The sequence below is a fragment of the Pongo abelii genome, chromosome 8, assembly GCF_028885655.2.
Source record: "Pongo abelii isolate AG06213 chromosome 8, NHGRI_mPonAbe1-v2.0_pri, whole genome shotgun sequence".
In the NCBI taxonomy this organism is placed as follows: domain Eukaryota; kingdom Metazoa; phylum Chordata; class Mammalia; order Primates; family Hominidae; genus Pongo; species Pongo abelii.
The window spans coordinates 121,326,237-121,352,760 of record NC_071993.2 but is presented as its reverse complement, the minus strand read 5'-3'; the positions used below and the strand labels follow the sequence as shown (position 1 = coordinate 121,352,760).

At 49.0% G+C, this 26,524-nt stretch overlaps 2 protein-coding genes across 10 annotated transcripts in view; one reads left to right on the top strand and one right to left on the bottom strand.

Moving 5' to 3' along the window:
• Nucleotides 1-2,931, top strand: part of AFAP1L2 (actin filament associated protein 1 like 2) — a 107,946-nt gene extending 105,015 nt beyond the window's left edge. For 4 of the 9 annotated variants that reach the window (XM_009245825.4, XM_063727766.1, XM_009245824.4 and 1 more), the window contains 3 exons: nucleotides 356-549; nucleotides 669-791; nucleotides 1,704-2,931. In XM_009245825.4, coding sequence (XP_009244100.1) covers nucleotides 356-549; nucleotides 669-791; nucleotides 1,704-1,730 — 344 coding nt within the window. In that variant the 3' untranslated portion in view covers nucleotides 1,731-2,931. The other 5 variants (XM_054522906.2, XM_024254032.3, XM_054522907.2 and 2 more) reach the window with 2 other exon arrangements.
• Nucleotides 2,053-26,524, bottom strand: part of VWA2 (von Willebrand factor A domain containing 2) — a 59,359-nt gene continuing 34,887 nt past the window's right edge. The window contains exons 6-14 of the mRNA XM_024254030.3: nucleotides 24,782-24,976; nucleotides 19,663-19,796; nucleotides 18,856-18,988; nucleotides 15,085-15,140; nucleotides 12,793-12,900; nucleotides 11,248-11,820; nucleotides 8,281-8,832; nucleotides 7,399-7,524; nucleotides 2,053-6,543 (exon numbers count right to left, since the gene is read on the bottom strand). Coding sequence (XP_024109798.3) covers nucleotides 6,446-6,543; nucleotides 7,399-7,524; nucleotides 8,281-8,832; nucleotides 11,248-11,820; nucleotides 12,793-12,900; nucleotides 15,085-15,140; nucleotides 18,856-18,988; nucleotides 19,663-19,796; nucleotides 24,782-24,976 — 1,975 coding nt within the window. The 3' untranslated portion in view covers nucleotides 2,053-6,445. The remainder of the gene's footprint in view (nucleotides 6,544-7,398; nucleotides 7,525-8,280; nucleotides 8,833-11,247; nucleotides 11,821-12,792; nucleotides 12,901-15,084; nucleotides 15,141-18,855; nucleotides 18,989-19,662; nucleotides 19,797-24,781; nucleotides 24,977-26,524) is intronic.

Below are 26,524 nucleotides of genomic sequence, written 5' to 3'. Positions count from 1 at the left end.
CAAGCTGCCCAGCCCTCCTCCACGGGCCATGAATAAAGCCCCTTACCCTTTTGGGTCACTGTCAAAACAACCAAGAGTCTCTAAGAACCTACAAGAAGGGACTTAGGCCTCAGACTCATGCCCTTTAGTGAAGCCAGAGCTCTCTCCCCAAGAGCCTCCCAGCCTTTGCAGATTGCTAGCTAGAGCAGGCCTCTAGGCTACCCTGGCATACAGGCCCCTCCTGGCTCTGAGTGTTGGGGCTAGACCTGTGGTCCTTCTCGGGTGGTGGGGTATGTAGATCCTGCCTCCACCCAGCAGGGCTCCCTGGCCTGGGCTGAGATGCTGTTCTCTGATGCCTGCATAATTCTCTCTCCAGACAAGGAAGTCCTGGCCAGCCTGGAGCAGAAGCTGAAGGAAATTGACGAGGAGTGCCGGGGTGAGGAGAGCAGGCGCGTGGACCTGGAGCTCAGCATCATGGAGGTGAAGGACAACCTGAAGAAGGCTGAGGCAGGGCCTGTGACGTTAGGCACCACCGTGGACACCACCCACCTGGAGAACGTGAGCCCCCGCGTGAGTGCTGAAGCCACGGCCTCTGGGCTGCTTGCAGGGCTCCCTGGACATGGGTTGGGGCAGGTGGGTCACATCTCCCTCCCCTTGACTCAGCCCTTGCTCTCCTCCTGTAACTACAGCCCAAAGCTGTCACACCCGCCTCCGCCCCAGACTGTACCCCAGTCAACTCTGCAACCACACTCAAGAACAGGCCTCTCTCGGTCATGGTCACAGGCAAAGGCACTGTCCTCCAGAAAGCCAAGGTAAGCAGTCACTCCCAGCCTCCCTTGGGGCCAGCAGAAATGTCACTAAGGTAGGGGCCCATCTTCTGACCCAGGTGGTGCTTTGTGGCTTTTGGCACCAGCTCTGAGCAAGGGCTCGGCACTCACCAAGGAGCGGCAGTGGCTTTGCCATGCATTCGGCTCAGTCTCTGGCACTGACCAACCAGAAAAGTGCCTGCACTTGGTTCAAATGTCCTTCCCCGTGAGGTTGGGGATGCTTCAGTTCTTGCCCTCCACACAGTTATGGGTAGATTCCAGGGGACAGCTGCAGCTCAGGGACAGATTATGACTGAGTTTTCAAACCAAAAAGTCAGTGACTCCACAGGACTTCTACCATTAAAACTAAAGAAACAGACTCACATAGGTGGTTTGAATTACCCAAAGTTGCCCACCCAACTAGTGGCAAAATTCTCAGCAAGTTGTGAATGATGAATCCATGCTATGATGGGGTTTCTCCCTGATGGTTAGTCAAAAAGTATCATTAATCATTTACTCATTTACTCATTTGTACACTAAAGAACATGCCTTAGGGCTGCCTTTGCTTTTGGCAAATTCTGTTCTTTATTCCTATCCTCCTTACCTGCTTTACCTGCTGGAGATATTTGGAGGTCCCACAACAATGGCTAACCAATAAATCCATGCAAGCATCTGAACCTCCACTCCCTTGTTGCTGTGAGAGACATCACTTATAGGCACTCGCTGTTGTGCCACAGTCTCAAAATCTCTGAATAGGTGCTGTAAGCAGTGATGAACACACAGGGTTTGAAACATTTGTCACCTCTATGCCTAAAATAGTTTTTCTCACATTTTTTCTATGTATATCAAGGTTGCTACAGTAGATAACTAACTATCTTTTTGTGGGGGGTGGGTGCTGGTATTTGAATGGTACCCTAGGAATGGGAGAAGAAAGGAGCAAGTTAGAAAACAAGCTTCATCTAAAGACTCTCATGTCAATGTGGACCTTGGTGACAATCCTGCTTTGTTAAAGCAAAAACTCTGCGAAAGGGTGAGTGAGTCTGTTTAGAAGAAAAAGCAAAGACTGAGGTACTGTGAATGGAGAGCTTCGGCTAAGAGGAGGCTCTGTCCCTTTTCAGAGCCAAAGGAAATAATACAACAAAAAGGAGGCTTCTTTGGAGACCTAAGTCTATTGGATGTAAACAAGACGTATTTAGGGATGTTCTGTGTTTCTTTCTTTTTTGAAGTTGTCATCAATTGCTTTACTAAGATTTTTAAATAGTGAAAAACCTCGTGTTTGTTTAGACTTTGGTGGAAGATGAATCAAGGAAGCAGGGCCCTGTCTGTCTTATGGGTCACGTGGCTTTGGTGAGTGAGAAGACCTAAACTCCTGGCCATCATCTCTTATCCAATACTTAGCAGTTGGGGATTAAACCATCCTTGCCTTCAGTTCTCTCCAATATTACCAGGCCCAACTCAGTCTTCAGTGATTTTAAACAGCATTGACGTCATCTGTAAAACCATCTATGACATGAGTTTTGAGAAACAATAATGGAGGAAAATATTTGGGACCAAGCTGAAGCACTGATCCCACTAAGTTAAAGACTTCTTTCCAGTCCAAGGCAGGCCTGAATCAACTGTCTTTAAATAAAATTTTAAGTGATGCTGTATTATATATAGGAAAAAATGCTTAAAATCCTGTCATTTAGAACAGTGAAAAGTATCTTTTGAGATTAAATTGACTGACTCTTTAGGGAAAAAAAATTACTCTTGTGTTTACAGATTCATTGCTGTGGTCGGGCCATTTTTAAGGGAAGAGTTATTTAATATAAATAGTCCCTGATTTTAATGTTCATTCCCCTTCCAAGAACAAAGTGGTGATTTTTGGTTAGGGTGATCACCCTCTTAAAATTGGCAGTGCTGTTCCTTGTGCTGCCCCTGTCTTTTCCTCTGATGGCATTTTTTTTTTTTTTTTTTTAACACAGGTTGAAACATTTCATCTATTATCTCTGCCTCATTTCTGGAGGGTTGTGTATCAGTTCTCTAACGCTTGTTCCTGAGAACTAAAGGTCTTTTTTATTCTTATTTCCTCTCTCATAAACATTTGGTGACCTTTTACCAAGTGGTGAGTTAGGTTTTTTAAAATAAAATGTTCATTGTATTTGAAGTTTTCTTTGTAGTTTATGAAATGACTTGGGGCAGGGCCTGGGGGGTTCTCAAGGGAGGAAATGTTTTGGTTATTTACACACTGAACTACAAGATGGGATCCTAGCAGGAAACTCAGCCTCCTTGAATCAAAGAGCATAGATAAGGCTGAAAGCAAATTTTAGTTGTACAGTTAACAACATACCAAAGACACAGGAAACATCTGCAGAAATTGATCATATGTAAGTGAATGAAAAATCAGTACTCCTCCCAGAAGTTAAATATACTCCCAAAGAATTCTTGGGAAAAAAGAAACATACATATCAATACTGGGAAGGTTGCCTAAGTAGTAATTAAGGAAGTTTATAGCATAAATGTGTTTATTTTAAAAATGACAAAACCAAAATCTGGTTCATTAAAGAGACAAATAGACAACCTAAGGCAATATGAAATAGCAGAACTGAAATGGAGGCCTTAATACAGATACTGACAAGATTTTTCAAATTATAAGAAAATACTATGAATATATCAGTGTAAAAGTTTGAGAAATATGTATTTTCCATTATAAGGTTAGTATAGCTCTGATACCAAAAATTCGAAACAAATTGCAAAAGAAAACAAATTTCATTGTTGGACACAGATTAAAAGAATCTGAAATAAAATGTTGGCAAATGAAAAATTCAGCAGGGTTTATAAATGATGCATAACGACCAAATAGAGTTTATCCAAAAAAATCAAGGGTTGTTCAATGATTGAAAATATACAAATGGATAACCTATCACATTAACAGATTAAATATAAAAAAATGCATTATCTTGAAGAAGAAAAAGCATACCATAAATCTCAACACGTAATAAACACTCTTAGTTCATCTAGGAATTAAGCATTCTTAAACTGATAAGTAACCCATAGAAAACAATTATAATGATGAAAAAGTCAAGAACCAGATATGGATACATGCTACTTCATGAAACATTATTCTGGAGGTCCCAGTCAATGCAAAATGACAAGAAAAAGAAGTGGTATACAACTTTAAAAGGAAGAGACAAAACTAGCATCATTTGGAAATATTTCTCTAGAAAAGCAAGAGTCAATTATTAGAACTAGGGTATTCAACAAGATGACTGGAATCAGGATCGTTCAGAGAAAATAAGGAAATTTATGGCCTATATGCAATGTTTTAATTATTGCAAGGAAAATATATTTCTGTCTTATTTGAATAAGTAATTAAAGGTAAAAATTAAAGCTAATTTCTTTTAAATGAAAGAAAAAAGGCTTGGCTAGTTAGGCCATAGGATAGCACTTTCCTGGGGGACTGACAAAAGCTGAACTATTCAGTGGCACTGTCACTACAAAAGGGGAAAAAATGTTTCAAAGGCAAGAAACCCATTTCCTATGAAGAAACAGTAGAGGCCTTTACTATGTAAGTCCAGAGCCCACAGTTTGCTGTTTAAATCCAAGTAATTCAATCAGGGCACCCAAATACCAGCCCGGAACAAGACAAAAAGCCTACATTATAACATGGTTAAACTGCTATTTAAAGACAATGCATTCATGTAATTTCTGTGACATCACTGATCAGCATCTGCTAGGGAGCATGTGATCCTGCCCCGGATGTTGTCTTCTGTGAAGGGCAGCATAATAACAAAGTTATCAATGAAAGTATCCCTTGAATAGAGATGATTATGACTCAATGTCTGGTACACCAGACTTTTTAATATATAAAATCATGGTGATACTGCTTCAAGCACTTTTCTAGCACCAGAAATCCTGAAGTTCTTAAAGCCAAAGTACCCTTGAATGTTTGTCTATAAAACATTATGTTAAAACATTTATAAAGAAAAACGGGCCAGGCACGGTGGTTTACCCCTGTAATCCCAGCACTTTGGGAGGCCAAGGCAGGGGGATCGCCTGAGGTCAGGAGTTCGAGACTAGCCTGACCAACCTGGTGAAACCCTGCCTCTAACTAAAAATACAAAAATTAGCCAGGCATGGTGGCATGTGCCTGTAATCCCAGCTACTCAAGAGGCTGAGGCATGAGAATCACTTGAACCTGGGAGGCAAAGGTTGCACTGAGCCAAGATTGTGCCACTGCACTCTAGCCTGGGCAACAAGAGTGAAACTCTGTCTCAAAAAAAAGAAAAATGATAAAGTGTCTGGAGTTATGTCAGAGCTCTAGAAAGATTTCTACTGAAAATCCAACTCTAAACAACATAACCAAGGAGAAGAAGTAATTCCTAAATACTGCAGAGATAGGTAAGTAAGTATCTAGTTTGCCAGAGAATATTCCAAATATGCCTCTTTGCCACATAGGTACAAATATCCCTGTTTAATAAATAACCAACATTTCTTGAAATATTTCTTTAAAAACTGTGTAGAAAAGCAAAGCAAAACAAAACTAAAACCTAGACAGCGTAAGATCAATGCTTTAAAAAGCAAAATCTCTGTTTCTTTATCCTATATTTTTGAGTTTAAGAATCTTACTTCTCTTTGCCCCACTAAAAGGAGAATAAGGAAAGAATTCCATAAACACGCCACAATTAACCCCTCCTAAGTACATTTTTTTCTTTTTTGAGACAGATTTTCACTCTTGTTGCCCAGGCTGGAGTGCAGTGGTGAGATCTCGGCTCACTGCAACTTCCGCCTCCTGGGTTCAAGCCATTCTCCTGCCTCAGCTTCCCGAGTAGCTGGGATTATAGGCATCCGCCATCACCCCCGGCTACTTTTTGTATTTTTAGTAAAGACAAAGTTTCACCATGTTGGCCAGGCTGGTTTCAAACTCCTGACCTCAGGTGATCCACCTGCCTCAGCCTCCCAAAGTGCTGGGATTACAAGCGTGAGCCACAGTCTCCAGCCATAGCCTCTTTTTAAAGGAAGACCCTTCAAGTGGACACTGCTCACGACTCAGAAAAATTTCACGTGGCCCCTCCAGACCTGGGCCAATTGCACACTCAGCCCCTCCCCCATCATCAAACAAGCTGGTTAATTGGTCACATTTCAGTCTGAGACCTTTCCAAGTCTCTTCCACACACAAAAGGCAGTCGCCAGAAGTCACAAATGTCCCTCAAGCCCCCTTTCAGACTCAAAGCAAATGCATCCAGAATGTCTTTGGGGAAGTGGAAAAGCCGCTGCTTTCCATCTTGAAAGGCCGTGGCCTTCACGGTCCAAAGGATGCTCTAGTAAAGGCCTCTGCTGGGCACTACTGTGTCAACAACATTCTGGCTAGCATTGACTGTGGGCAAAGGAACGTCAGACAGGCCGCTAAATTTAAGTCTTCAGGACCCCTTGTTTATCCTCAAGGGAAAGGTGGCAGATGACATAGCACAGCAGGTGCAGAAAGTCAGTATTTACTTACACATCAAAGGTTTTCAACAACATCGTTTGTGGGTGACATCAGCTGCTTTCCTGTCTCTAAGCAGCATGGCTGCAGTTGGGACATCCTCCTGCCTCAGTGAGAATAGTGGTCCTGGCCACAGCAGGAAGCAGACATTCTAAGGACCCCCAGGGCACAGACATTCCAGAAGGTAGGCACCATTTCAGTGCCCAGGACTTCTCTGTAGTTGCTGGGAGGGGTACGGCTGCTGCCTTCCTGCACGGGAGCCACGTGCCTCAGGGGCGTCTCCTCTCAAGAATCCTGGGGAAGGAAGTGAACTCTGAGGACAGGAGTGTCTGCATCCCCTTCTCAGCCCTCCAGCAGCCTCTGAGGACCCCTTCAGGTCCTGCTCTTACTCTACAACCCACCTCACCCCCAGCAGAAGACGCCAGATCAGAGACCCCATCTGATTGTCCTCCAGAGCTTCTCTCTGGCCTTAGGAAGCCAACCTCTGCCCGTGGCCAAAAAACCAAGGCTCCGACTGGACTTGTCTTCTGATTTCTGGCTGTTCTAACTTCAAACTCATGAACAGGAGCTGTAAGTGGACCTCTAATGCCTCCCAACAATCACTCTCTAGGTCCTAATCTGTTACCCTTGACAGTCACTTCTTTTCTCTCAAACCTCTAGCACCTCCTCCTCATCCTCACTTAGCTGTTCCTCCCATTTTACTGAGCAAATAGAAAGCACCCCAAAAAGAGCTTCCAGCAGCTCCCACCACCGCATTTACCAACCCTGCCTCCGTCTGCATCCCTGTACCCTGGATCCACTGTGCTCCTAACCGTGGCCTCCCTCCTAGTTGTCATGACTTTCTCCAGGGTGCTTAGCACCGTCTACCACACCACATGTTGTATTATTTGCTTATTGTCTGTCTTCCCATTAGAATGGAAGCTCCATGAGGGCAGAGGTTTTATTCATTTGTTTACTGCTATGTTCCTGCACTGAGAACAATGCCTGGGATGCAGGAGGTACTCACTAAATGTTTCGTGGGTAAATGATTGAATAATTCCTTCCACTGAACGAATGTTTTAGAACCTGCCTTCAGCTGAGTTTGTGGGACTTGGCAGGACTCACAATACCATTCCTGGCTCACACATACAGAGCAAGAGCTCCACTCACGGTTCTCGCAGTGGGGGCCCTCCCAGCCATCCCGACACTCGCAGCGGTAGCTCCCATTCTGCAGGATGCAGCTGCCTTCATTCATGCACGGGCTGGGTTTGCAGAGGTTGACTGGCCGCTTGGCTTCTACAATGGAGAACAACACACCCACCAGGCCGGCCAGGCATGGGTTAGACCCGAAGACCCCTACCCTAAGTAAGCCCAGTAGAGGTGCAAGGCTACTAGAGTCATGTCTCCCTTTGCCCTGGTAGCTCATGGTTGGTGCTGCATACCACTTGGCTAGGTTAGTAAGACTCAGCTCTCCTACAGACTCATGGAGACTCCATTGCTCAGATGTGCCATACACATGGCAGACTTTTTTTTTTTTTTTTTTTTTTGAGGCAGAGTCTTCCTCTTGCTGCCCAGGCTGGAGTACAATGGCACGATCTTGGCTCACCACAACCTCCACCTCCCGGGTTCAAGTGATTCTCCTGTCTCTTTTAAGAAGGTGAAGAGGAGGTCACTGGATTTGGGCTGGCCTGGCCCTGTTTGCTCTGGGCTCTGTCACTGCCCAAGTCAGTGTCAATGTGGGATCTTTAGACCCTTAGGAAGCTTGTGGATATTCTAAAAGTGTGTTCTGTTTAAAGGGAATACATAAATTCTCAAGTTTGGGAGGGAGTTATCTATGTTAGTTAAAGTTTCTATACCTTAAATGTCAAATGGGGATGGTTATGCCTACTGTAGGATTTTATGTGAGCATAGGATTTAGCACAGAACCTGGCACTTGGGAAGCAAGTGCTCAGTAGCTGGGAAGAGCTGCCATCCTCGTCATGATGTATGCGAAGGCTCAGGCTGAGGGCCTGCCATGGGGGCAGCCCTGAGGGTGTGGATTCCCCCACTCACCTCCACACAGCCACTCAATGAGCACATCCTGGTGGTACCGCAGGTCGGCGTAAGCTGCCACGTGGATCAGGGAATCCCGGGGACCTGCAAGCCTCCGCAGACCCTCACTTAGGACAGGCCCCACGCCCACGACCAAGACAGAGATGCCATTGTTCCTCAGCTTCTGGGCAGGGACGGCTGCATCCTCTGCGCCTCCCCCACCTGTGAGCACCACCACAGCTTTGGGGACACCAGGCCGGGCGCCCCTCTGGACAGTCATCACTTTGTCATAGATGTGCAGCAGGGCAGTGCCGGCTGAGCCCACCCCACCTAGGTAGGGGGCCTGGCTAATGGCCCGCAGCAGCGCAGCCTGGGTGGGTTTTGCGTCCAGCCCGAAGGCAGTCTGCACCTGGCTGCCATACACCACCAGGCCGACCTGTGTCACGTCAGGGTTCACCTCAAACTGGAGGGCACAGCTTCTCACAAAGCTCTGCATCTGAGCAAAATTCTCGGGCCCTACTGAGGCAGAGGTGTCCAACATGAAGATGAGATCCAGGGCTTGTGTCCGGCACCCTGCAGGAGCAAGCAGAGGGGCTTCAGCAGTGGATCTGCCAGTCAGAGCCCCTCAACGGGACCCAGGGACTGCCAGGTTGGGTAGGGCCAAGGTCAGCCAGGGTGCTCTGTTCACTGCAAAATACACCCTCTATGTCTTCCTTTTAGCCACAGAACAGCACTTTCCTAGAATATTAGCAGGAAGATGAGTGCCGGCCAGACCACATTTCCCAGCCTTCTTGGCAGCTAGGGTGGCCACGTGTCTAAGTTCTATCTGACGGGCGTGATCAGTTTCAAACTCATGCAGCTGGAAGCTGCTTACCTTCCACTTCCCCTCTCCCCCTTCCTGCTGCCTGAGAAATGGTGACCTCGGACCTCAAGGGGGAAGCCATAAGATGACCAAGCCCTGCTGGCCCGGGCCACTCACCTCTGAACTGTATGTGAGAGAAATAAGTTCCTGTCTTATGTATGGGGTTTGTGGGCAACCCTTTGTGACAACATCTTCACCTGTGCCTTCATCCATCCCCAGTATGCAGGGCACTAATTAGATGCTGTATGGACAAAATGGGCCCATGCCTGCTGTCAACAGGCTGACAGTCTAGGGGAACAGACGTGAAATGAACATAGACTTACAAATGATGTCAGCAGCGTGGAGGGAAAAGCAGGGGACTTCAAGAGAGACCAGTAGGGTAACATAACAAGACTGGGAGAAGGGGTCAGAGCTTCTCTGGGGAGGTGACATTTCACCTAAGAACTGACAGACAAGTAAGTATGAGCCAGAAGGCCTCTCCTGTGGAGGGGATGCGGAGAGGCCTGTGGGGACCAGGCCACAGGGAGCTCTCAAAAGCCAGGGGAAGGAGTTTGGGCTTTTTTCCAAGTGCAAAGGAGAACCACTGGAAATTCTAAGTATGGAGTTAGAGGAGCTGATGCTCTGATTATTGGTTTTCAAGACCACTCCCACACCAGGAACGTCTAAGAAACTATCACAGCTACAGGGAAGGCAGCTGACTACATGTACTGTGGGGTCCTGGATGGGATTCTGGAACAGAAAAAAGACATTAGGTAAAAACTAAACATATGAATTATTTAGTGAATAATAATGTAACAATACTAGTTCATTAATGGTAACACTGTGCCATACTAATGCAAGGTGTTAATAGGAGGGGAAACTGGGTGTGGGGTATAGGGAACTCTCCACTATTGTCAATTTTTTTCCTATAAATCTACAACTATTATTTTTTATTTTTAAAAATCCAACCAAACAAAGAGGCAGAACAAAAGCACTTAGACCAGCCTGGAGGGGCGGGGTGAGAGTGGGCAGCCAATCCCTGTCCTTCCCCCTTACAGGAGGGAAAGCCTCTTGCCTTGGGGAGAGTGGTGGCATCAGGGCTGAGAAGCAGAATCACGTCTGTAGCTCCCCATGCCCACCTACCAAGGGGAGAACTCCAGGAGCCCTGTAAAGGATGCATTTCACTCAAGCCTGTAATCCCTCCAATTTGGGAGGCTGAGGCGGGAGGATTGCTTGAGCCCAGGAGTTTGAGACCAGCCTGGGCAACAACACAGCAAGACCACATCTCTGTAAAAAATAAAACAATTAGCTGGGCATGGTGTTGTGCACCTGTAGTCCTGGCTATTCGGGAGGCTGAGGTGGAAGGATCACATGAGCCCAGGAGTTCAAGGCTGCAGTGAGCTATGATCGTGCCACTGCATTCTAGCCTGGGTAACAGAGCGAGACCCTGTCTAAAAAGAAAAAAAGGATGTGTTTCAGCTACTACATCTCTGGCCACAGGCCAGGCCTCTGCACGGGGACAGTGTTCTCTAGAGTGCCTTCCAATAGGGGTCATAAAAAATCAACTTCATGGCTTGCAAAACAGAACAGAAGAGAAAAATGTCAGAATGCATCCCAGGTAGACAGGGTAAGTATCCCCTCAGGAAGCATTTGTTTCAGTTGTGTGTGGCCGCACCAGCGCGTGTGCGTGCACGTGCATCCGTGTGTGTGTGTGTGTGCACGCACATACATGTGCATGTGTGCACCAGGAATGCACTTCTTTCTGTGGATTGCCATCAAAGGAGCTGGGAAGCTGCTGTTCTGGAGCCTGCTTAGTAGATTCAGAGTTCTTAGTAACAACAATAATAAAATCGTGATTAATAATGATAACAGCAACACCTAGAGTTTGCTGAGTGCTTACTCTGTACTAGGCATGTACACTGCCCATCTTACTTCTCACTAAAGATCTCTCAGGAGGTACTACTATTAGTCCCATTTTATTGACAGGTAAACTGAAAATTGTTTATGTGACTGGTGCCTGAAAGAGTGGGGCTGTGGTTTCAGCCCCTAGAAGAGGCACTGGCAGAGAATGATGGTTAGGTGGTGGCCAAAAGGAGGAAGGACCTGCCCGCTGGCCAGCGGCCCTGGGTCAGGCACCGGGACCTTACCTGGCCGCGGCCGGCTGCATAGCTTCCCCTGCAGCTCGGGGATTTGGTTGAGCAGATCCTGAGGGTCCGCGTAGACCATCACATGCTTTGGGCTGCCCGTGATCTCCTCCAGCTCTGCCCGCACGGCCTCACTGCCTACACCCAGCAGGAGCAGCTCTCGCGCTCTTGCATGACCCGCTGGGCCCGCAACCTCATCCTCGGAGCGTGACTCAGTGAGCAAAACCACCACTCTGCGTGGCCGGTCCTGGCCTGTCCTGGTGGCGCTCCCAAAGCCACGGTCTGCCGCCTGCCGCAAGGCACTGCCCGTCAGGGTGGGGCCACCACGGAAGGGAATGCCATTGAGGCTCCTGACCAGGTCAGGCACATCCTGGTACTCCCCCACAGGCACCACCACCAGCAGCTCCCTGCTATACACAGCCACACCCACTCGGGCCCGAGAGTCCTCGCTCAGCACGGCCTGCACAAACCGCTTCACGAAGGCTTTGGCCCGCAGGAAGCCGTCCAGAGTGGTGCCCGCAGAGCTGTCCAGCAGGAAGAGGAGGTCGACCCTGCATTCCAGGCTCAGCTTCGGGGCTGCAGGGATCACAGCAACACCCACTGTCAAGCCATGGCCATGCAGCCTGCGATCTGTCCCACCCGAGACACCAAACATCTCCCAAGAGGGAGATGGTGCAGAGAAACTGTGGGCCCCCCGAGCTTAAGTGACCGGTGCTTGTCACAGAGTTAGAGACAAGGCCAGACGTGGCACTCCTGGCACTCGCTAAGGGTCTCCATATAGCCACTTTTTAAAGAAAAATGCCATCTACATTATCACTTTTTTCCACTATGGTTAGTCCTGTGTGTGTCCTGAGAAATCTCTGTCTACCTCAAGATCATGAAAATATATGCTCCTGTGTTTGCTTCTACAGGCTTCACTGCTTTGCCTTTTGCATGGAGGTCTATAGCCACGCTAGAATTGACTCCTGGTAGGGTTGTGAGGTACAGGGTCAAGATTAATTGTTTTCATATAGATCTTCAACTAACCCAGTATCATTTGTTTTTAGAAATTATTATTCATCAAGCCCTTATATGCGTCAAGCATGGTGCTAAGCACTTTGCATAATCTTATTTAAAACTCTCAACCACCCAGTGAGGTAAAGCCTACTATCATCTTCATTTCACACCTCTAAAATCAAAAGGAATTGGGGCTCCTTGCTCTGCTTTCATAGAATAGAGAAGAAAAGACTCTGCCCAGGACTGGGAGCCAGAGTTGGGTGGACTCCTGCCTTCAGCTGGGCTGGGCAGCACTCAAACTTCAAGCAACGACCATTCTGCAGCTAATAAGCTGGGAGCCACTGTCTCATCCAGAGCTCAGCCACCCCAGTTATCTACTCACGGAGCACTGAGAGGCTGCACCACACGAACTGCAGACCAGTGGTGCATTGGAAAGCAGATGGCTCGAGGGCCAGTTTCTACCCAGCAGCTGGAAGCGTGTGCAGTGAAAAGGGAAGCCCGTCCTCTCCTTGCTCCCCAGTGATCAGTCTTGCAGGGCCGGTGCATACCTACCACAGTTAGCCTCCCCTCCAAAGGCCAGCAGGCAGAGGCACTGGTAGCCATCCAGTCCTTCTGGAACACACGTGCCTCCATTCTGGCAGGGCTGCGAGTCACAGGGGCCTATCAGAGAGATGCCCATTAACCGCTAAGCACCACAGCACAGAGGAGTGGAGAGGACTGGCCAGAGGTGTGGGTGCAGCTGGCTTCCTGCTCTAGCAGTGGCCCAGCCCCTCCCTTCCCCCACAGTCCACCAGGAAACCTGTAGCAGAGAGGGGAAAGCACTGCCGAGTTCATAAAGGAGGGGCTGGGCACGGGTGGTAAAGGATGCTCTGTAGCAGGCTTGGTAAGGCCCTGTGTGATGAACCGGTGTTAGACTGGAGCTTGACAAGGAGGAAGCTCCCTGTAGCACCAAGTGTGGGTGACTCAAGACTCAGAGAGAGCTGCGGTGCCAATGGGGCCCTGTCTTCTAAGTTCTACACAGGGTTGTCTTAATGGCCTCTGCACCTGGCACAGCAAAACACACCAGCCTTCGGATCCTGCGGTCAGCTGCTCAGCACCGAACGTGGCCTCTTCCACTTCCTCCGGCACCTTAATTAACCTCTCCCATCTTCATATCCTCATCTAAGAAGGAGTGATGGGAACTGAACTTGTTCTGTGGGGTTACTGTGAGGATTAAATGAATTAATCCGCAGAAAGTCTCAGCACTAAAAAAACACTCCCTAACAGGTAATGACAGTATCCACTTTTGGATGTGAGATGCAAATTATGAGCAAGGCCTCTTCAAAGCTGAAAGTTTACATGGGAAACCACAGCCTGTGTCAAAATCTGGCCCATTCTGAAGTGTCTGATCTATGATTCCCTGTGGTCCATGCCTGAGTATCTCATCACTTTCCTTATTAATTATTACAAAATGCAGCTAAAATCACATGACCTCCTTCCCAGGGTTACAGAAAACAAACAGAGTCTTCATGTGATCATGTATTCCAAGGGCTGGATAAGCAGCTGAGTGTGGTCACAATTGGGACTGGCATTTTCTTGTCCTTTTTGCTTACAAATATTAATCTGTTTCTTGATGGCCACATCATTGTAATTAAAGTATAGACTTTTCAAAGGCAGAAAAGATTAAGGCTAAATCTAGGCACCTCGCTGGGGCTGCTGTTTTATCAACCAGAAGACTGGGGAAATAGCTGGGGGCTCACTGACATCAGCAACAGTGGCCTTTAACTGAGCATCTATTATGTGCCAGGGACTGTGCTAAGCACCATACACGCATGGTCTCATTTCATTGTCACAACCTTAGGTAGGAACTATAAAAACCCTGTATAACAGATGAGGAAGCTAAAGCTCAATGAATAGAAGTCATGTGCCCTAGGTCAGATCATTGGTAAGAGGCAAAGCTGGGACTGAAAGCCATTTCACTCTAGTTTCCAAACCATAAGTCTTCAAACCCTAATTTCTGAGCAGAAACAGCTCCACTCTCAGATTCTCCTATGCTTCAGAGGCCGTGGTGCTGGAACTGTAAACCTTGAGAACGTAATGAAGGGATCACCTAACTCCAAATAGGGACGCTCACTACCCTGTCTGTGTGTCTATCTGCTCACTACCCTGCTTGTGTGTCTGACTGCTGGCATTGCTTCCGGGAGATGAGCTACTCATCGGGAGTAGCAAATCCACCCCAGGACTGACACCTACACATTCAAGTGCAATTTCAAGCTCCCAGGTTAGTGGGGTCACTAGCACCCCAGGTGAGGGACACTGACGGACAGTGAGGGCACATTGGTGAACCACGCTGAATGATGCATAATGGCATCGATGATTCCTCATGTTAATTTGGGATTTTACAGCTGAGGGATTACTTCCATGGGCATTATCTACTGAATCTTCACCAGGACCTCATATATGATGCCCCCCTGTCATATAGAGGAGGGAAATGAGCTTCCAGACATCGGACAAACACCACTGCATTTTACAGAGGAGGAAATCACTCAGGTATCTTGCCCTGAGTTTGGTGCGCTTTGAGGATGTCTGCAAAGCTGGTGCTCGGTGCCTGCCTCTCTGCTTCTCACCAATGCACACAACACTGGTTCAGGGGAGTGATCCCAAAGCCGCCACTCCATTCTTAATGAGCAAACACCATTGAGGTAGTCAAGAGCACACTCTCCTCTGCCACCCAAGTGCCCCATCCCTCTGCCCTGGAGCCAGTCACAACTCCACCCTCTGTCCCAGGATTGTAAAAGCCACTTTACAAAGCAGCCTGGGCTCAGGGCTCTGAAAGAACCGGTAAATCCAAGAGGCAGACCATACCTGGGCAGGTGGTCCTGTAGCAGGTGGCAGGGTGGGTTAGGAACACTCTCTTCCAGCTACAATCCAAGGAAACAGAATTATAGACAGATCAGAGGTGCAAGGGGAGGGCAGAAAACAGAAGATGATTTACAACACCAAAAGCTGATAGAAGATTCCAATGCAGAAATAAGAAAGACTTCCTGGTTTTCTTTCTTGATTCTACCCTAACTTTTCTCTGCACAGAGTAGGGAATGTTTCAAACTATCCAGTGACAATTAAAAAAAATAGGCTGGGCATGGTGGCTCATGCCTGCAGTCCCAACACTTTGGGAGGCCAAGGTAGGCAAATCGCTTGAGGTCAGGAGTTCGAGACCAGCCTGGCCAACATGGTGAAACCCCGTCTCTACTAAAAATACAAAAATTAGCTGGGCGTGGTGGCGTGTGCCTGTAATCCCAACTACTTAGCAGGCTGAGGCAGGAGAATTGCTTGAATCCAGGAGGCGGAGGTTGCGGTGAGCCGAGATTGTACAACTGCACTCCAGGCTGGGTAACAGAGTAAGACTCCATCTCAAAAAAAAAAAAAAAAAAAAAAAAAGGTAACGTAAGCTGGCTATCACATTTGAAATTAGAGACATCCACAGGCAAAGCCCCAAACTGTAGCAACAGCTTTTTATTATAAGTTACTTTCTGAGGCTCACAATGCAGTAGGGAGAGAAATATTGGCAACGGGGCAACTGGATTTTGGCTGTGTGACCATAGACATGTTACTTTCCTCCTCTGGTCTTCACGTTTCTCTCTGTATAGTAATTCTATCTGCAGTTTTCAACTGTATTCCTTAAAGCTTCGATGGGGAGAGGAGAGGACTGAAGGAACAAGGCTCCAGGCCTCCCGCAGTGCCCCAGCCCCGCCCCTCCACCCCAGGTGTGCTGCTACTATCTGGTCTGCACAACAAGTGTCCACATCAGGCTCTGCAGGTCAAGACATGTAAGCCACTGGACTCAATGACTTCTCAGGTCTGCTGGAGAACTAACGTTCAGTGATAACACAGCAGCCACCATTCCTGGGGTGGCTTCCACCTGCCGGTGTTCCATGAACCACAGCTACCTGAAGAGATGGTTCCCTCCATGTTCCAGATAAGGAAATGAGTTCTGAGGGCTGACTTAGGGCCCCTGAGGTCACATAGTTACCAGAACACAGCAGAGCTGGGGTCCAAACCCTGACCATGACTCCAAATCCCCCACTCTGCCCTGTGGGCCTCACCCTCGCCTCTCCTGAGTCTCTGGGGCCATGTGCCCTGCTGCCACAGGAGCGGTTCCTCATCTGGGGGCAGAAAGCCCCACTCTGGGTTGGCAGCAGCTCCTGGGATGGCCTCACCTGAGGAGACTCTTGGGCCTTGGCAGAACCACTCCCTCAAGTTCTCCAAATAAGGCTTCTTCCAACAAGATCCCGCCCTGGGCTGCCTACACAGGGGCAGGCCAATCAGGCGCTCCTCTAGGGCAGGGTCTTCCCTGGGGTAAAATGGAGTACACGCCAAGTCAATTAAGAGCTCATGGAGTTGCTGAAATAAAGGTTGCCAAGGCTGGGCGTGGTAGCTCACGCCTGTAATCCCAGCACTATGAAAGGCCGAGGCAGGAATTGAGCTCAGGAGTTTAAGATCAGCCTGGGCAACATAGTGCGACTCCATCTATACAAAACAACAACAACAACAAAAAAAAAAAAACAAAAAAAACCCTTAAAAATTAGCTGGCCACGGTGGTGCGTGTCTATAGTCCCAACGACTTAGGAGGCTGAAATGGGAGGATGACTTGAGCCTGGAAGTTTGAGGCTGCACCAAGCCATGATCTTGCCACTGTACTCCGTCCTGGTGACAGAGCAAGACCTTGTCTAAAAAAAATAATAATAAAAACAAAGTTTGCCAAACTGCCAGCTCATTCAAGAGAAATCGTCTTCTCTTCCATGTCTATCCTAGTGACCTCATAAAGCCACAAGTCCTAGCCCAGAAAGCTCCCTGGGCCCCTCCCCCTCCCTGATTCAGGCCTCCCCAGGAATCAGCATTTATGGAGCAGACACTACCAACAGGGCTTTGCAGGGACCTGCACACAGTTTGCCCCCCACCTCCCTCAGGTCTGGACACAAATGCCACACACTCTGCAAGGCCCTCCCTGGCCACTCCATTTCAAACTGTGACCTTGCCCCAACCCCCCGCCTACGCCACTGCATCCTCATCTTGCTGTTGTGTTCCTCCACAGCACCTGCTACCAGTGAACAGTTTACTTTCTGTATTCATCTTGGAATGGCTGCCTCCAGTCACTGGAGCGTCAGCTTGTGAGGGTAGATGTGTTTCTGAGATGCTGGTGCTGATTTCCCAGGACCCGGGTGAGTGCCGGGAGCACAGGAGGCCCTCAGTGGGTATTTCTTGAGTGAAGAAATGGGTGAAGAGCTCCCAAATGCTTCATTCTAGGAGCCTGCAATATTAACGCATCTACCTATTAAATCACCGCCTGTTCTCAACAACCCTGTAGGGCAGGTATGATTATCACCACACCCCTTTTCAAACGTAGAAACATGCAGTGGTAAGTTCACAGCTCCCTAGTGGTGCTGCTAGGATTAAAAATTCAGCAGCCTGACAGCAGAGTCTGAATACAAGGCCCAGGAAGTATACACTGCAGCCACCAGCCTCTTCCAGCTGCTCCCGGCTCTGAGCGCCTTGTCCACTGCCACAGTTCCAAATCTTGCAAAACTGCTCGAGCAGCCCCTTCTCTGTGACATCCCAGAGAGGACAGACTCCATCCCAGCATCTAGGATGCCTCACGGTGGCCGCTGGTCTCCTTTTCCAATGCCCCCCTCTAAACCATGATTCCTCGGGGGCAGCAACTGTGCTGTCTCCTTATCACATATTGCCTGGCTCTGAGCAGGCACGTAGAACGTGGCCACTAAGGAACGAATCAACTCCTCCTTTCACTTGAGAGCTTGGATTCTGAGGAGAGCCTCTGGTGGCCCCAGCATGGCATGAGGCCTCATCTCCTCTGATTCTCATGTAGGGGGCTGGCCTTTCCCAGAGAAACAGTCTTTGGATTCTCCATCAGCCCAGCACAGCCCTAAGGCTTCTCAGCCAATCCATTTCACTGCTGTGTGCTGTGTTGTGAGCTCATCGCTGGGGGAGGACCAATAGGCAAAGATGTAGCTGATTCAAACACTGCCCCGGCCCCCCGGAAAGGGAGAGTGGCAGGGTCATCGGTCTCCAGACAGAGGTGCTGAATGGCAGGCAGTCTAAAGAAAGTGCCCAGGAACAGTGCGGGGAGTGTTTGGGAGGGATGAGCTGGTGGCCAGGCAGCAGGTGCTCTTGGGTGCCTGGGCTCCAATCCCGAAGAAACCAGCATCCCACAGCCTCCCTGACTGGAATTCATCTGAGGATCTCGATCCTCTTGCCTCACTCAGCCCCCGTAATGTGGAAACTGGTGCTCAGAGGAACCAAATTGCCAAATCAATATCAAAAGTGCAGACCACTGTCCTGCAGGGCCAGCGCTTGGCTCACTCACCAGCCTTCCAGAATGCCTATGACCCTGTCACTGGCACTTGCCCTGGGTGCCTGGGCTGTGTGTAAAGGGATGCTGACACTGAGTAGCTGTGCCTCTCTGGGTTCTCCCACAGCTATGTCCCTGGCTCCCTCCCAGGTCTCCTTCAATCCCCATCACAATCTCCATGGCAGGGCCCCAAAGTGCCGTCCTCCCCGCAGCTCAGGGGTGGGGGCCTTCATCTCCACCCAGGCCGAGCCCAGACCGCACAGACAAACCTGTAGAAGGGACAGTGTGCAGCCAGCACCGCACGGGCCCGCCGCGATCCTCTCCAGCACGGGGCATTGCCGGCGAACTCCCGGACCATCTCCAGCGTCCTGCGCTCACAGGGGTGAGCCTCGACCCTGCAGTCTGTGTCCACAACACACACCCGCACCCACGGAGGAGACAGGGTTCCACCTCCTCCTGCCACACACGCTTCCCCAGCAGCTGCTCCTGCTCCTGGGAGGTTCCACTACCCCTCAAGGCTGGCCACCTTCTGCTCTCTCAGGTCAGGGCATAACTCCGGGTGAGGGGCCCTGCTCTGCCTGTTCAGCGGGGCATCCAGTCTCTGAGCATCTCCTCTGCTGGGCCCCACTCCACACAGCTTTTGCATAATGTGCACACATGTACATTCCACACAACGTCATCACTCTGGCTCCTGGGTGGACCCTGACAAGGATGACTAGAATGCAGGGATCTCGCACCAAGCACAAAGCCTCCTTGTGCTCCTCCGTGTGGTCCAAGGCAGGGGGAGGAGACTTGGCTCTGTCTCTTGAGCAGGGGACAGGGAACCTACTACACATCTGGGTCTCGAGCCCTGGGCCCCTCTACCTCCACAAAGACAAGCTCGGGGCTCCCAGCTGGGAAACCCACAGGGCAGGGCACAGGGAGACAGCAGAGCATCCAGGGTGAAGGCTGTCGGTCTCTGTTTCTCTTGCCTGCCCTCCCTCCTTGGGAGGCTCCTGGGTCCTGACCTCTTGCCTTGGGGAGCCCTCCCCGACCCCACGTGGCACTTCCACTCCCTCCAGGCTGGAAGGTCTTACCTGGCGTGGCGCTGGAGCAGATGGCAGAGCTGCTGAGGGTGCTGAAGAGGCCGTTGATGGCGTCCTCCACCTGGTCAGCCAACAGCACGTGCTGCTCTCTCGGCTCGCTGGCCAGTGCATGCAGCTCCTCCCACCTGTGCCAAGGGATTGTGACAGCTTGTGGTCCTGTACCCACCCTCCTCCTGCCCGCTCATCTCCTAGGCCGTGGGTTCCTTGTGGATGGCAGCACAGATTTAGTGTCTGGTTTTGTCAGACCCGTAGCTGGTGAGGAAAACAGTTAACCAGAATGGAAATGAAAGAAAGTGGTTCTAGGTGACAGCAAGCAAAGAACAAGCAAGCATAGCTGGCAACAGAAAAAAACACTGAGGAATAATAAACAGTGGACGTAAGAACTCCAAGGCCAGCAACAGGAGGCCATCTAGAGGAAGTGGCCAGCACACCTCGATAGCCATAGGGCAGCACTGTTTGTGCCAAGAGGAAAATGATGTGCAGATGGTGACACTAGAACATGAAGAAAGGGTTAAGTGATGTTGAGAAACCTCACTTTAAGAAGACACACAGTCAGGGCGGGTGTGGTGGCTCACACCTGTAATCCCAGCACTTTGGGAGGCCGAGGTGGGTGGATCATTTGAGGTCAGGAGTTCGGGACCAGCCTGGCTAACATGATGAAACCCCATCTCTACTAAAAATACAAAAATTAGCCAGGTGTGGTGGTGGGCACCTGTAGTCCCAGCTACTTGGGAGGCTGAGACAGAAGAACCACTTGAACCCGGGAGGCGGAGGTTGCAGTGAGCCAAGATTGTGCCACTGCACTCCAGCCTGGGCAAGAGAGTGAGATTCTGTCTCCAAAAAAAAAAGACACACAGTCAGTAATGTCAGTAATGCATCTAAAAGAATGCTGTCCTTGAAAAGTCATCAGGGTGGACCAAGGTTTGACGATAGGGCAAAAATCCCATTCATTTCTAAAATTCAGGTATGTAAAACTTCCCATTCTCCTCTGAATGCACATAAAACAGATTCTCCTCCCAGGACCCAGGAATGAGCCCTGAGGGCACGTGTGCACAGGGGAGGCGTTGCACAGCCAGTCTGTAGGCAGTGTTGCCAGCCGGAGCCTCCCAGCCCTGCAATGGACTTTCTTACAAGCTGCCAGGTAATTCAGATGCTGAGCCAGAGCTGCGAACTGTCAAAGAGGCTCAAAAGGGGGAAAGAGACCAGGTGCGGTGGCTCACGCCTGTTATCTCAGTACTTTGGGAGGCCAAGGCGGGAGAATCCCTCAAGCTTAGGAGTTTGAGACCAGCCTGGGCAACACAGTGAAACCCTGTCTCTACAAAAAAAAAAAAAAAAAAAAAAAAAAAAAAAAAAAAAAAAAAAAAATAGCTGGGTGTGGTGGCAGACTTTTGTATTCCCAGCTACTTCAGCTACTTGGGTGGCTGAGGTGGGAGGATCACTTGAGCCCAGGAGGTCAGGGCTGCAGTGAGCCATGATCGTGCCACTGCATTCCAGCCTGGGTGACAGAGTGGGACCCTGTCTCAAAAAAATAAAAGTAGAAAAGAGACTGAACCAGTATCAGTTTTTTGCTTTATTGCTTGTAGAGTTTCATGCTGCCCTTGGCAGTGACCCTCAAACTCTGGTGGGCATCAGAGGCACTGAAGGCAGGATGAATGGCAGACCAAGGCTCTCTGACTCTGAGTTTCTGATTCAGTGGTGTGGGGCCCCAGGCTGTGCGTTTCCAGCAGGCTCCCAGGTGATGAAGATACTGTGTCCAGGGAGCACACGTTGAGAACCAGTGGCCAACAGTGACTCAGCCCTTCAGTGGGAGTGAGGAGGGGTGGGTCAGGTGGTCCTGGGAGCCCTACATGGCCCTCAGCTCAGACCATCCCCCTCCCAAGGAATGGCTTCTCACATCTCTAGGCCAGCGCTGCTCAAAGAGCAATGGGTGGGCAGAGCAGCTCCCTAAGCATTAAACACTGGTGCAGAGGGACAAGCACAGACACTGAGAGGAAGCACTGACAAACTAACTGGACAGCGATGAGACAGTCATTTTATGTCTGCTGAATCAAATAATAAACATTTGAATTTATATTGTGTTTATTTCATTTTTCCCCTAATTAATTCTTTTTTGTTTTATGAGACGGAGTCACCCTCTGTCACCCAGGCTGGACTGCAGTGGCGTAATCTCGGCTCACTGTAACCTCTGCTTCCTGGGTTCAAGTGACTCTCTTGTCCTAGCATCCCGAGTAGCTGGGATTACAGGCACCCACCACCATGCCTGGCTAATTTTTATATTGTTAGTAGAGATAGGGTTTCACCATGTTTGCCAGGCTGGTTTCAAACTCCTGACCTCAAGTAATCCACCCTCCTTGGCCTCCCACAAGTGCTGGGATTACAGGCATGAGCCACCATGCCTGGCCTCATTTTTATTGTAGTTTTAAAAAGTTATCAGTCCATGGTATATCTGGGGGGGTGGGGGGTGGGAAACTGGTCCTGACAGTTTGAGAGGCACTGTTCCAGCTACCTGCTGAAGAAGAAAGCACTGGAAGGAGACAGGGATTCCCACCATGTGGTAGGTTCAACCCTCATGGACAAATCTTTGGCAATGGTTATGCCCAAGGCACTGTGTCTGGCACAATGTGGGAAACGGCGGGCAGAGGGCCATGAGGCAAAGTCCCTCTCTCCTCTCTCCAGGAGTTTGTACTGCCTATATTTGAGAAGACAAAATGAGTCAATGAAGGCTAAGGCAGGCTGTGTTAAATGCCAACTTGCTGATCACAATGACTGATGACAATGATGTCATCACCATTTCCAGGACATGGCACAATCCTGGATGTCCCCACCTTACTGGCCGCTCTTTAGTCTCCATCATTCTATCTTCTTCCTCTCTCCGACCTGCACTTGCTGGCCGTTGGTCGTCTTCTCTCCCTGTCCCCACTACCCAGATGACCTTATATCAGATTTAAAAACCACCTCAAATTTCAATCTCCATGCCCGTCCCCTCCTCTGTGCTCCAGATTCTCACACCCAACTGTCTGCTCGGCTCGCACACTGAGCTGTCCAATGTGCACCTCAAACTTCCTCTGTCTGAAACAGAACACAATGTCCCGTGCTCTTCCCCTGTTGTCATCTTTCCCATGTCGGGAGATGGCACCACTGTTCACTCTGGGGCTCAAGTCAAAATCCTCAATTCTTCTCTCACACACCCACCTCCAATTCAGTGGCGGCCGCTCACTGCTCTGCCTTCAAAACATATCTTAAGCCAACGCCAGGCGCAGTGGCTCACGCCTGTAATCCCAGCACTATGGAAGGCTGAGACGAGTGGGTTACTTGAGGCCAGGAGTTCAAGACTAGCCTGGCCAACATGGTGAAACCCTATCTCTATTTAAAAAGAAAAAAAAAAGGAGCCAGGTGTGGTGGCGTGCACAGATGTAGTGGTATGCACCTATAATCCCAGCTACTCAGAAGGCTGAAGCATGAGAATCGCTTGAACCCAGGAGGCGGAGGTTGCAGTGAGCTGAGATCGCGCCACCGCACTCCAGCCTGGGTGATAAAGCGAGGCTGTCTCAAAAACAGCAACAAACAACAAACAAACATATCCTAAGTCGAAGCTGCTGCTGCTTCCCTCTAGGAGCCACCATGATCTCTTTCGTGAGCCATGCCAAAGGCCTCCTAATCAGTTTCCCCTCTCCCCTTATTATGTCCTCTCCCACCCCTATCCTGTCAGTCTATTTCGTACACAGAAGCCAATGTGATTCTCTGAAGATATCATTCCCCCGCTTAAAACCCTCCAAAGGCTGTCATCCTACTCACAATAAACTCTAACATCTTCTCCATGCCCACCAAGTCTCTGTGGCTGACTCCTGGCTCTTCCACCCTTACTTCTTGTGTTTCTGCCACTTGCTTGCTGGGCTTCCGCCCCTCCCTGGCCATCTGGCTGTTCCTTCGTATAACTCACCAGCCTACCTGCTGCCCCAGGGCCTTTGCACTTGCCATCCACCTGCCTGTCTTGCCCTGCCTTCCCTTGATATTTGGAAGGCTTACTCCTCACTTCACTCAAGTTTCTGCTCAAAAATCAATTTCTCAAAGAAGCCTTGACTGACCTCCTGATCTAAAATAGCTTTCCTCTCTATTCCCCATCATTCTTCAGCCTCTTACCCTACTTTATTTTTCCCTTTTGCATTTTACTTCCATCTGAAATTATATTATGTATTTATTTATTATCTAGTTCCTTTCCGAGAATGGAAACTCCATGAGGGCAGGGACTTTGTATTATTGTCTCTGTATTCTAAGCACCTAGAATAATGCCCAGCATGAGAAAGACAACCCTAGATTTATTAACTGAGAAATTAAATAATGTGCTAAAATTAATAAAGAGATTTCTGTGTGCAAACACAGTGCCCAGAACAGAGTCATTTCACTTAACACCCACAATAACTATTGGTCCATGGCATAGGTGACGTCCATTTTTTGGTTTGAGAGCATTAAGGATCTGTACCCTCCTCTCTTCTAGGAAAGCCTATTTACCCAGCAGCTAGACAAATGGGGTAAAGGGGGAGTGGCCAGTCAGACTCCCACTCCCTTGGCCCCAAGAGTGGGCTCTGCCTCAGGCTGATTAGAATATTTTATTGGATTGTTAAACTGTGGAAAGGGGTCTTTTCTCTCCAGGGTGGAGCTCTGAAGACGTGAGCTGGGCACCGTCCACAGCTCCAGTTCCAGCTTCCTAATAAAGTCAGGGTACGAGAGGAGGCAACAGACAGAGAACAGCAGAGATATGTGGAAGAATCCTGATGACACTGAAGTCCCTGGCTCCTGCACACCCTGAGGGACCCCCATCCCACCCAGTGAATGAGATCACTCCATGAATTTCCATTTTTGCCCAAATAAATTTCAGCAGAGTTTCTTGCACTTGCAACCGAGTTTTCAAACAAAACCAAAATCAATGCAAATACTTAGGCTCCCAAAGATTGGAGCTTCCTGTGCACTGGAGTCAAAATGGCAAAGTGACGAAAAGACAGATCCAGAGAAGGACCCGGACGGCTCTTCCAGTCCCCTCCCTTCCCATGGCCATGTCACGATCCCCAGGCTGACCACCTGAGGGCTGATCCAGGGTGACTGAGGCTCTTACCTGGGAAACCTGACCCCCACAGCAAACACAGTGACACCCCTTTCCTTCAGCTGCTTGGCTGGCAGTGTCACATCCCCCTGGGACTTCCCATCAGTGACGATGATGAGGATCTGGGGCACAGAGGCATTTCTGCCTCCAGGGAACCCTCTGTGCAGAAGGTATTTCAGAGCAAGTCCTGTCTCCGTGCGCCCTCCTCTGTGCACACCCAGAAGGAAAAAAGAAAGAAGAAAAGTGAATGATGTGGGGAGGTGAAGTTGGGATAAGAGTCTGAAATCGATGAGCTCTTCCGTTATTAGCTTTCTCCTAGCAGAGGCTGAAAGTGATAGTTCTACCATCTAAACCACAACAATGAACAGAAATTATTTTTTCCATGCACTTTTCAGCCTGTACATCTCTGTTATATTCTACAATAATGTCATTCTTTGTGTGTTGGGTGTGTTTTTCTCCTCCCCGAGTGATGACTCTGGGCCGACAGCTCTTGTCATTTGTCTAACACCTGCCTCCCATCTCCTCATCCCTGCATCATCTCCTTCTTGTTACAGCTCAACATCTTGGGTTGGGAAAGCAGATAACTGAGCTGAGGAAAACTGTGTGAGGAAGGACCCATAAGAGTGAAGGACAGGGCTTCAAGGCAAGGGTGTGATGAGAGTCTTTTCTGTGATCCAGGCCTTTGTGGGCCATGTCCAAATTCAGGGTTGGGAGCTGGAAGGCTGAGCTGTCTGACCACCTCCAGATCAGGGCAGGTTACAGGGGTCCCATCTCATCGGGATGCCAATAGATGAGAGGCTTGAGATTCTCTCATCCTCACAGCTCAGTGACAGGAATCCCAGAGCAGGATCTCTGCTAAATCTCAAATTAGGAGGCTCCTGTAAGCATCCTGTTGGAGATGGGACTGCCAGCTTTGAGTGTCAGCTGGACAGAAAATAATGACTCACTACAGTGGATTTTAGGTTACTGAATTGTGAGTCAGTCCCTGTTGCAGCCAAACCATTCAGCGGATGGTAGCCCATCCAAACATGATCAACAATGTGAGGCTGATGGAATTACTGTGGTTATCAACTGTACACACAGAGAAAACCCTGTGGGAGCATTATTCTGAAATAGTGACTAACCACAGACTCTAGATGGGAAACACATTTACACTCAGATTGTACCAACCATAAAGTAAGGCAATGCCTACCTTTAATTCAGCCCTAACTATGGTCATTCTTCTAATGTGAAAACATCCAACTGACAAGAGGCATGGGCATTACCTGCTGTGTGTGTGTTTGTGTGTGTGTGTGTGTGTGGTTTTATTTCTCATGCAAGTCTGACATAAGTCCTCTTGCCCAGGCATCTCTCCTGGTTGGCTCCCCTCCAAGCAGCTACTCAAGAATCCAGGCTCCTTTCATGTTGTGGTTCCACCCTCCCCTCAGTCCTCAAAATGCTCTCCATGCAGCAGGAAGACAAGGAAAGAGCATGAAGATTGTGCTTGGGAAGGATTTATGGACCAGGCCTAGAATATTCTTCACTTTTATTGCTTTCTAACGTAAGCAAGCTCTTAAAGGGCAGTTTTCTTTGCGGTGCTCCATAAAGTTAAAAAATGTCAACAAGAGCTGACAATTCCTAGAATTAACAGTCTTGCCTACAATATATATATATTGACATTTGCATGGGTTAAAAATTCACTTACCTTTCTTCAACCCGTGAGTATTTACTGTGGATCCACTAGAGGGAAGATACTGAAAAGGAGACCAGGAAGTA